General features: G+C 40.6%; 1 protein-coding gene across 1 annotated transcript in view; it reads left to right on the top strand.

Moving 5' to 3' along the window:
• The window catches only part of esrrga (estrogen-related receptor gamma a), a 72,988-nt gene extending 65,894 nt beyond the window's left edge, over positions 1-7,094 (top strand). The window contains exons 7-8 of the mRNA XM_053632094.1: positions 1,620-1,889; positions 6,347-7,094. Of these exons, the coding sequence (XP_053488069.1) occupies positions 1,620-1,889; positions 6,347-6,591 (515 nt within the window). The 3' untranslated portion in view covers positions 6,592-7,094. The remainder of the gene's footprint in view (positions 1-1,619; positions 1,890-6,346) is intronic.
• The last annotated feature ends 4,815 nt before the right edge of the window (positions 7,095-11,909 follow it).

The following is an 11,909-nucleotide window of genomic DNA, read 5'->3' as shown; positions in this document are numbered from 1 at the left end:
GGGGGAGGAGAGCATCCTTCCACTCAATAAAATAATCATCCAGCTTTTAATTATTCTGTGGGGAGATGTGTTGGAGATCAGGGAACGTGTAAATCTAATTATTTACTAACAGCAGTGACTGGGAGGGAGGGCTATGATATGGCACACGGGGAGCTCCAGGCTACGGGCTCTGTCCATCTGCCACTGCTGTCCTCTCCCACCCCCAGCTTGGCTTTTCTAGCTGTGCAACTCACCCCTGTACTGTCTCAGCTTCGAATTGTCCTCTTTTGTTTGTTACCTAAACATACCCAGTCTCATGGTAGTATATTATTGTTTTCGATGTGATGGTTTAAGATTGTAAAAATAAGTAATTAAATAAATAAATAAATCTCACGGAGAAGGATGGCAGGGTTTGTATATGTAGTTCATGGCAGCATGTTCATTTGCAAGAATGCAGCATGTTACACTGAAGACTTCCTTTAAAAAAAAAATTGTCCTTAATGTCTTATGATGATGTTATTAAGTAGCGTTGGACGTTGCTGCCAACTGGCACTCGGCGTCCACCAGCAGGCCAGGAAGTACACCAACTGCTCAGCGCATGCCTAACAAGATCAGGGATTTTAACAGTTTGGCTAATAAATTAGCGCTTGTTGTAAATAATAGGCTAAATACATACTGAAACCTTAAAGAGATCTTGCCAATCAGGATAAAAAAAAAATGGTGGTACTTTCTATCTCAGGCTAAGCATTTCTCTCCCACCAATGTGCTTACATGTGGTACTTCCATCACCGGTGATGCCTCATATTCTCTTCGAAAAGTTAACAAATCAGAGAGATCGCGAGCCACCTATCAGTGTTTGCTTTTCTGTTCATCACATCCCGTTGCCCAGACTGTTGTACTTCAGGTCATGCTCTCACTCATCTGCTGTCCATTGGTATCTCATGTTTTTGCTTTTCTAAGTCTGTTTCAGGAATGTTTTTTTTTTTAAGAGAAAGGAATAGAAAGGATGGGAGGAGAGGAAAAGATAGAAAGAGAGAGAGAGAGCGAGAGAGTAAGTGATATGAATGAGGTGAGCAGGAAGGAGAAGGGAGTTTGAGGCAAGCAATTAGTCTTTCAGCTTCTGTGATGGGAAGAATTGATCCATGCTGCATGTTTGGCGAGATAAGGAGTTCCCTCCTGCAGGATGCCCCTTGGCCTGCTGCACAGAGCGAGACAAGAGCCTCGCCGAGCGCCGGGCCCCTCTCCGCCCTCCCTCCATTCTTTGTTCCCTCCATCCTCCTGGAGACCACAACTTTAGAATGCCAATGCACTTCAAGTCCCACGGTCCTCCTCAAACTCCACGTATAGTTCCTGTTATTGCTCACTTTCCTCTCTTACCATATCTCTGCATCAGTATCATCATCTCTTGGTTGTGAGAAGTCAGTCCTATGATACATTCACATTTCACTAAAGCAGATAATAGAGGAGGATTTGTGTTTATAAGCCACTCCACCTCTCACTGGTGCTGTCCTCTGGCCTTTGCAAAAATACACCAGGGCATTAACTACATTAAACACAACCTTAGAAAATCCATAAAGTGGTTTGAAGAGCTAAATGAGGAGTAGACATTGAGTGTTAACACCTCTTTTTGTTTCATGTAGGCTTCTCCACGCTGTCTCTGGCTGATCAGATGAGTCTGCTGCAGAGTGCGTGGATGGAGATCCTGATCCTGCGTGTGGTCTACCGGTCACTGTCGTTTGAGGACAAGCTGGTATACGCTGAGGACTACATCATGGACGAGGACCAGTCCAAGCTGGCTGGCCTGCTGGACCTCAACAACGCCATCCTGCAGCTGGTGAAGAAGTACAAGAGCATGAAGCTGGACAAAGAGGAATTTGTGACTTTGAAAGCTATAGCGCTTGCAAATTCAGGTGAGCTGGTCATCTTCTCTTCTCTCATTCTTCCCTCATTCTGACTAATGAGAGAAGTCATCGTTCTGTTTATTTATACAGAAACTTTATAGCATTCAGGATCGCTTTTTCGATAAAAAAAAAAAAATTATATATTATATACACTCACCAGCCACTTTATTAGGAACATGGTTATTTATAGAAATGGATATTTCTAATAAGCCAAACAAAAAACATCCAGTGAGCAGCAGTTCTCAAGTTAAAACCTCTTGTTGATGATGAGAGAGGTCTGAGGAGAATGGTCTGACGATGGTAACCACTCGTTACAACTGTGGTGAGCAGAAATGTATCTCACACATCGAACCTTGAGGCAGATGACCTAGTACAACAACGGAAGACCACATCAGGTTCCAGTCCTGTCAGCCAAGAACAGGAATCTAAGGCTATCATGGACACAGTCTCACACAAACTGGACAGTTGGAGACTGACAGGACTGAAAACCACGTGACATTTGTCCAATCTTCAACTGTAGTGTCTGACAGGATTGGAACACGACGTGGTCTTCTCCAGTTGTAGCCTCAAGATTTGATATCCATTCTGAGTTGCTTTTCCGCAGGTGTAAAGGGCGGTTATTTGAGTGACTGTAGTGTTCCTGTCAATTCAAACTAGTTTGGCTGTTCTTCCTTCATCTCTCTCATCGATGAAGCCTTTCTGTCCTCAGAACTGGATGTTTTTTGCTTTTTGCTCCATTCTGGGTAAGCTCTAAAGATTGTTGGGTGTGAAAATCCCAGGAGATCAGCAGTTTCAGAAATTCACAGACCAACCGATTTGGTACCAACAACTATGCCATAGTCAAACTCACTGTGATATTTTTCCCCCATTCTGATGTTTGATGTGAACATTAACTGAATCTTTTGACCATGTATCGGCATGACTTTATGCACTACACTGCTGCCACATGATTGGCTGATAATTGTATAATTGCGTGAACGAGCAGGTGTGCGAGTGTTCCTAATAAAGTGTGTTGCCAGTCTATTAATATTTGAATTATGACACAGTTAGCTTCAGCAAATTTGTCGTCCTTTCATTAGCAGAAGTTCAGTGTTGTAAGGTGGGTCAGTACAGAAGGAGTTAAACTCTGACAATTGATGACTTTTTCTCCCGTGGCATTATTAGGCACAGATCCATCGGATTAATCCGATACAGAATAAATGCAGAGAGCTCTCAGACACCGCATTCTCTCTCTTTCTCTCTCTCTCTCTCTCTCTCTCTCTCTCTCTCTCGCACTTTGTTTGAAGGCATGTCCTTTTTCCCTCATTAGCATAAGTCCATCTTCAGATACCTCTTAAACCAGGAGCCCATCAACGTGCACCTGCGTGTCAATAACACGCTCAGATGTGCGCCCCTCCTGCCCCTGCGGCTCCTTTCCTTTGACCCCATCTTTGAACTTTATCTTGGTCGCTGGCCGTCGTGTTTTTTCATCCCCCTCCCCCCTTTAATTACAAGAAGGAAACTGTCGATAAAATCTGTTAAATGGGATGCAGCGAGCAGCTTGAATAGGAGGGCAGCTATTTGTTCAAATTCTCCAGCGTTCAAGGTATTGACAGTTTGTTTTCTGAGGCCATATGTGACGATCAATCTCCGGCTGGGTCTGGCCATGCTGAAAAATGAAAAAGCAGATTGCTCTTGCTCTCGCTCGCAGACAACAGCTCGGCCCGCTGGACACTCGCGGCCCCTGCTGCCCTCCAGAAGGAGAGGGTTGCGCGGCTCTCGAGAAATTCTTTTTTAATTGATTTTGTAATTAACAGTTCATCCCTCTTGTCGATGACCATGCGCCTAGAGACCGATGGGACGGCGATTGTTTTTTTTTTGGGGGGTTGGGGGGGGGGGTGGTGCAAAAGAGGCTAGAGCGATGTGCAGATTTATTTAGATGGACTTGCACCATCCCTCTCCTCCCTGTGCTGGACATGTTCCCCTAGTCATGTGTCATTGCCTGCTGGCTACATAAATGTGAATCATAGCCTCTGATCACATTCTGCAATTCAATATTTTGTAACAAATAATAATTTTATTTAACTTAGTGTTTATAATGATTTTTAGTTCGTTTTTAGTCTCTCAGCCTCTCATTTTTTTCTGACTCTCCCTTGCTTTCACCGTCTCTCTCTTTCCTTCCGCGTCCTATCTCGTCCTCTCGTGTCGTGTCACACACTTATGTTATTGAGGTTGCCCTATCGCGCCTCTCAAAGCTCCGCTCCCAGGAGAAGCGTGCATAATACCAGAGTTCAAAGGTGTGCCATTTTGTCACACTCTTTTTTTTCTTTTTTTTAGAAGAGGGAGAAGAGAACAGAAAAAAAAATTCTCTCCTGCACTGTTTTCTTTTTCTTTTTTTTACACCTTGCTATCAAGCAAATATTAAATAAAGCTTATTTCTTGACCCTTTCTAGCAGTACACTGCCATGAAATCGACTTATCTGACTTTTCATATCGGTATAAACAAATGAAGTCTGATTAATAAGATTAGTCAGGACACGGTTGGGTTTCTGTGTGTAGAGTATCACGACTCTGTTTAGCTGCTGGTGAGCAGGACGATGGGAAAGCGGGAGGGGTGTGAGCCCCCTGCTGGGCAAACAATTTACACCTCTCTACAATGACACTGGTACAGAGATCAAACGGACAGCACGACTAAAGCTTTTTTTGATAATGAAACACTGTATACAACTTCCACAACAAAATAACATTTAAATCTAGTAGGCTAGGTAAAAAAAAAAAAAAAAGAAGTACTTTTGCAAATTCTTAAAGCCCTGAGTGTCTACTTTCATATGAGCCATTAACCGCTACTGTGACATCACAATTATATTCGAATTTCCAAAACAGGAGAAAGTCGATATGGTATTACAGCATTAATTTGAGCATGATGTCATTATAGAGTAGCAGCACCTCACTGTATTAAATGTGAATTGTGCTACTGTAAGTAAGTCCCCTTGGCTTTGCCCTCCAATGCCGTTTGTGCCAAAGCCTCTCTTGGACTTCTCTTTCTGATACAAGCTAACACAGAGTGTTAAAGCAAGAAGATCTCGCTTCTCAAGCCCAGACAATGATATATACGTTTCCCCAAAACGGTGTAAGTTGTCTGGCACCTCTGCTGATACTTAGATTGATGGCACTGCCGGCATGGCAGGCTTGGTGGAAAGGTGCAGTTAAGCATTTTCCTGGCAGGGATTTCGGTCTCGTCACGGGTCACTTTTTTCAGATGGCCAAAGCCCATGTGACTGATGGACGAGACCTTGCTGTCTGAATTCTAGATGGGCTCGGATTGGGCGTCCTGACACTGAAGGCTCGGAATATTGAGCCATTATGTGAAGCAGACAGACTGTACACCGTGCTAACTCTTAAAAACTACCGCTAACAGTGAAAGCACTGAGGGACTCCTATACGTGATTTCTGCCTCATCAATATTTGACCCTGCAGTTATTATTTAGCATGTAGGTATCGATTCAGAGTAATGCATGGATTGTAATCACTTGGCTAAAGACCCTAGTGAATGGCTTATGGCTCACATGAGAACGCACAGTATCTCTGGCTTTGGGGTGTTGTTTTGGATTTGGCGGCCCATTAAAGCACCGTCTTTACCCGGGTGACCGTGTAAAGGCTTTTTTTTTTTTCCTCCAGACTTTCCTGACTTGGTACAAAAAAAAGCATTAAAAATTCAACTAGCATTCTGTATGCCAACTATTTGGCAGAACCCTCAGCTCAGTGTTTTCAATAGAGTACAACCCCAGGAGAACGTTATAGCAAAGAGCATTTAGTTCTATGAGTCTTGTTACAAACATCGAGGTGCTCTGGCAAGCGTGCACGCCTTGCTAACAAGCAAATATGCAAATGGACCCTGTCTGACATTCCTCTTCGACAATGCCAGTCATGCGGAGGGATTGACGCCTGAAAGGCGTCTCATTGTCTCCTCTTGTTCAGGCTCATGCTTCGTATCAGCTTGCTTCCAAGTGTTGTTCCTGTCGCGTGTGCCATTCATCAGGCCCGCAGAGAGCCTTGTAAACATGCGCTGAGCGCAACCTCGCTGCTTAATACTCCAGTGTGCATTTAATCACTGTAGAATGAGCTCCAGCCTGGCAGAAAGGACGAGTCAATCCCCTTTTCCTCACTTTTTTAGCTGTGATCCTGTGCCTGTTTTTTTGTACACATGGATAAACAAAAATTTCATGAACAATTATTGCATCTGCTTGAGCTCTAAGCTTCTTTTCAATGAAAGGTGTTTTGCTCTTATTCGCTATGGGTTTTTTTGTGGCATGCTAAAATGTATTCAATTTGAATAGCATGCCTGATTATCTGATGTGTCATGATTTTCTGAAAATTTATAACGTAAGATTTCTTGTTTTAACATAACTTACTGTGAGGTTCATCTATACATCTTTATGCTATTTCAACCACTATATAACAAAGTATGTGTGTGTTTTGACGTTTAGACTCTATGCATATAGAGGACGTGGAGGCGGTGCAGAAGTTGCAGGATGTGCTGCATGAGGCGTTGCAGGACTACGAGAGCAGCCAGCATGCCGAGGACCCGCGTCGCGCCGGAAAGCTGCTTATGACGCTGCCGCTGCTGCGCCAGACGTCCACTAAAGCCGTGCAGCACTTCTACAGCATCAAACAGGACGGCAAGGTGCCCATGCACAAACTCTTCCTGGAGCTGCTTGAGGCCAAGGTCTAGCTTGGCCACCATCGCCTGGACCGGTTCTGTCATCATGGAGCGGGCTGGGCATACACACGAGCACTCTCACTACACTGGGCAGGCTATGAGGCTATGACTGATATACCGTTTGCGAAACTTTTCTCCATAAACAACGGTATCTAATAATGACAATTTAACCTTAACAATACTCCGGACTATTGACGTTATGCTAGATGCATAAAAGAACGAATAAAGTGTGGTTGTTGAGGAAAAAAACAAACAAACATGCTGAATAGGACAAAAAAACTAAAGACTTTTACTATTTATCAGCAGGACTTCGAACCAGCTTTTGACTTGTTCTTCTCTGAAAACCGGTGCAGTTTTTAGAGTTTTCTTTGTTGATTTTCACCTAAAAACGGAACCTGGATCCAAGAATGACAAACCCTGCCAAAGGAAGGAGTTCCACTGAGTGGGATGCCAATGAAACTGTAATATCCCAAACCCATGTCCAATAGTCCCTCTTTAACGAACGGCCACAACCTAACAGCAGGCAGTAGTGTTACCACCTGACCTCACAAGAGCAGTCCAACAGCGCATTCGCCAAACAGAGATTTTGTTTGTTTGTTTGTTTGTTTGTTTGTTGGTTTACTTCTGCCCCCCAACCCCATCTAAAGAAGCCACTCCTAATGTTCATTTCAACCACGAGCAGTCACTGGGGCTTGATTCCCGTCTTATTTCCTTTCGAGTCTTCCAAACACTTCTAGCCACTTTTAATGATTTCACCATTATCTTTTCAGGGAATATCCTGAGCATTAGTCTCTCATGCAATACAAAAACAGAGGTACTGTAGTGGACAAGGAATAGACTCGTTTATTTATTGATATTTTACTGTGCTCAGTGCATTTGTACTGAAGGGTGTAAATATGTAGTATGGATGTCATACTAGCATTTGATCACATGTTGATAATTGAACAGTTTTTTTTGTTGTTTTTTTTTTTCCTACCGACTCTAACACTTTTGGTATCTGTTACGAGTCGGGAGAAAATAAATGCTTGCTATCTTCTCTAAGCAATAGAGGTTTTAAAAAGGAGTGTAAATTTATGCAATTTCTGTTCGTGCCCGTGTTTTTTTGTTTTTTTTTGTGTGCGGTTTTTTTTTGGCTTTTAGGGGGGGGTTTTTTGGAAATGTGATCTCTTGCAGCTTTAACTTTCTTTCTTTTATGTGGTTGATACAGTATGATATTTGACCGATATGGTGGCCGGAAGGACCATGAACATTAACTCAACACAACGATATATGCATTTATATTACCACCAAACTTACTTTTACTGATATCATTTTAATCCAAGCAGTATATTAGCACTTAGGAAGACCATCATTGTAGCTCTAGTTTCATGTGGTTCTTTACCAGGGCCTTGATATCATGATGTAATCTTTAATATGGAAATTTTCTTTAGCAGAGGTCAAGTAATTAAGCAAGCTATCCACTACAACCAACAAAAATATGTCAGTATTAGTAGGTCTATGGGGGTATTTTCCTGAATCTTCTTTAACATTGTATATTGTAAATGAACAGATTATAAAACTAACCCAAGACATTTTATTGGAACAAAATAAGGAAAAAAAAAAAAAGAAAAAAAAAGTTCAGCTTCTACGTGTTCTGTGTCTGCTGTACTTTTTTTCCTGAACTGCTTCTTTCTTTTCCTCCTTTTTCTTACGCTCCATGCGATGACGATGATGTGGTTGTATTTTTCTCGTGGTGATTCCACTTTTTTTTTTCTGTGTGTGCCGTCCACTCTTTTCTCTCTCTCTCTCTCTCTTTTTTTTTTTTAAAGACAGGGTAGAAAACAGAGACACTACTGGATGTATGAATCCTCAGGAGACATGGATGATGGGTTTCAAATAACTTTCTGGCATAAAGGACTCTTGCAAAGTTAGATCTTGCTAGATCAACAGTTTCATGATTGATGTAATCTATACTGATGTATAAGTGATTAACAGCTATTTAAAGGAAGGAGCAACATATATTTAAAAAGGGATCATTTTATCTAACTACTTTCCTGTAGACTAACACTGTACTGTATATCTTAGGTTAAAAAAAAAAATGCTTTTGAGTATCTCAAAATAGTAGTGGATTTTTCAGAAAAAAAAACAACAAAAAAACGATTATTCTTTCTTTCTTTCTTTCTTTTTTAACACGCTGCTGTACATAAGGCCTTCCATGCTGAGCGACTCTTGTAATATTATCTTTAAATCCTTGAGGCTGCAAAGGAAAGAAATGTTATTTGTTTTGATGTAGGATCCAGTTTCTAACACGCTCGCTTCAACTTTGTGTGCTAAATAAAAATGAAGAGAAAAGGACTAAAAAAAACATCATTCTTGGAATAAAACAGGGATAAGGGTTTTTTTTCTCTCCCTTCTGTGTTCTTTAAATACTGTGTAATAATTGTCATTAGCGATACAAAATCTATCATTTAGAGAGTGCTTTGGAGAGTGTAAAGTTATTCTGAACATTAATCATGGCTATTCGTTGGATGGTCAAAAACTGGAGGGTTCCTGTTGTTGATCGGAAGTTGGCACTTTCGTATTTTTGATTTTTGATTTTTTTTTTTACACAGTTCATGGCAGAATGGTGCGTTTTCTTCCTTTGTGATTTTTCTTTCCTCTTGTCTATTGCATTTTGTCTTTCTTATGACTTTATGACTTATGATACAGACAGAACACCATGAAAAACATGAAAACATGATCTTTATTTATTTTTATTTTTTTTAAAGTGATTTAAGCTGAGCTTTCATTTTTATAACGTCACACAGATGTTACAGCAAGCGGTCCTGGGCCTGGGTGCGTTACAGGTGCTGACTTGGAATCAGCCGTCACCCTTTCTATAAATTCAAGACAAAACCGACCCACTTCGAGACGTCTGACTCACCGTTAAAGGCTGAGGGTCCTGAGTATTTCCTTTTGTTACACAAAGCATTCGCACAAAAAGATGGATTCTTCCAAAAAGATACTAGTATTTTCTGAACTTCTTTTAGAGATACTTACTGCATAACTTCGAACAGTATAGTCCCAAGGTTAACTTAGATCATTGAGAGAAGGCTCTATTTGCTCTATTCGCTCTGTCTGTTTTCAACATACTGTATTAACGTAGAGAAATCAAAGTGTAAATTACCAACGATACATTTTTCCAACATATTTTCTTATTTAAAGCAATATGTGTGGCGATCAGGAGTCACACTCTGCAACTGACTTAGATCAAAAATGCTGTATTTATTGGACTATTTTGCAATGTAAGAAATAATAGGGGGGGAAAAAATAGATGATGTACAAACAACTGATATTTTTTATTATAGAGGACCTTATGGGCATGGGTTGTATTTATTCTCGTCTGCGAAATGTATTGAAGGATTTTTGCAGCAGTCAAACATGCAAATTGTAAGAAACACTAATCAACAGGAAGAACTGGAGGAAGAAGGGAGGAGGTGGGGGGTATTTAAAAAAATTAACAAAAATAAAAACATATATGATCAATAAGATGATATCAATTTCAGTCCAGGAGTTGCTGAAACAGCCTGTAGTGAGAACCATGTCTGTAGCTCTAGATGTGCTCAACATCAGTGAAACAATTACTTGTATATTTTTGTGATGTGTACCATACAGTGTGCTCCAACAATTCTGTCCATTTGTGTAAATGTATTTATTTTACATTGTATATATTGTTCAATGCAAAAAGAGAGACCTATGATTCTGTAACTACGATCAATTCAGATGTGTAACTCCAATTATGCCTTTCAGGATAATGGTAGAGCAATATTAAAACATGCTTCCAGTTTTGACTTTGGGCTGCTTTCTTTGTTTCTCATTCACACTTAAAAAAGAAAAAAAAAAAAATCTTGGCTGTTAAATTGACCTTTTATTTTTACTATTTACCAGTTTACTGTTTAAGTAGATACATTTGGATTCTGGACATTTCTCCCTGGATGTTCTAGTAGAATTCTCGTGCATACACTATGTAATTTCTTCCTTTTCTTTTTACCTTTTTAATATAAAAAGGGGTCAAGGGTCTTATATAAGTGCCCCCGTGTTAACACCGCTAACCTATCAGACCATCATTTACATAACAATATTTTAAATAAGCATAATTTACATACAGTTAGTCAAGGAAAAAGGTTCCTGTGAGCGGCCAACAGCAAATATGTTGTTATGCAAACATTATGCAAAGCCAGTATGAATAAAATGAAACCTTCTGCTTATGTGCAAATATAATAGAAACGTGCTCGAGTGAGAGATACACACTCGGAGTACAGTAGAGAAAAGCATGTGCTTCGGAAATAGATTTGTCTTTCCTAAGTTAATTAAGGGAATATTGTTGCACATACTGGATTTTATACGAGGTATGAGTATAAACATAAAAATGACTACGATATCGTATAATACTGCGTTATGCGATAAAGAAGAGCTATAGGCCTGCTGTAAATTCAACATAATGCAATAACAATGGAAGTGGATTATGGACCGTGCTACCGTTTTCATTTTTATGAAAGACACACCTCCTTTTAAAGGTGCAGTAGGTAATGTGTTTATTCTTTCAGTATTATAATAAATAAACTGGAAATATACAGACTGGTGACATGGTAGGAAAAGGAAAAATCGTTTAGTGTTAGGCCGCCGTGAGCCTACTGTACTGGCACTGTACTGGAAAGACAGGACCTCATTCTTCCAAAAGACACAGTATCTCCTCATTTGGTGTTTGGATAATGGTGTTCATTTGGGTTGAGATGTGCTGCCTGTGAAAGCCGTAGCATATGATTTCCATCATTTTCACACTTATCGAACCATTCAGTGAGCTCTGGTGTCCTGTCTTCATAGGATAAAGGTGATCCGTCGAAATAACTTTTGATTTCGATTTAAAATTTCGGTGTATTGTGGTCACGATTAATGCTTTTACATCGGAACGTACGTTAAAAGCAAAGAAATGTTTGATGTGTCAGAAGTGACGCAGTGGTGGTTTCCTCGTACTGTCCAAAAACATGGACTGTTGAGCTGTCCAGGGTGAATTCTCCATCTTGCACCAGGTGTTCCTGGGATAGATTATGGATCCACTCCAAGCCTGATCAGGATGAAGATGAACAAATAAATGCATGGACAGACTAAATAATAAGAACAATAAGAATATTAGCTGCTATCAGCTGTTATTGGATGGTTTGCATGTTCTCCTCGTGCTTTGGTAGTTTCCTCTGGGTACTCCAGTTTCCTCCCCCAGTCCAAAGACATGCCTTGTAGGCTGATTGGAATTTCCAAATTGTGTGAATGTGTGTACGATTGTGCCCTGCGATGGGTTGGCACGCTGTCCAGGG

This window comes from Ictalurus furcatus, chromosome 9, assembly GCF_023375685.1.
Source record: "Ictalurus furcatus strain D&B chromosome 9, Billie_1.0, whole genome shotgun sequence".
Classification (NCBI taxonomy): Eukaryota; Metazoa; Chordata; class Actinopteri; order Siluriformes; family Ictaluridae; genus Ictalurus; species Ictalurus furcatus.
This window is presented reverse-complemented; position numbering and strand designations above follow the sequence as displayed.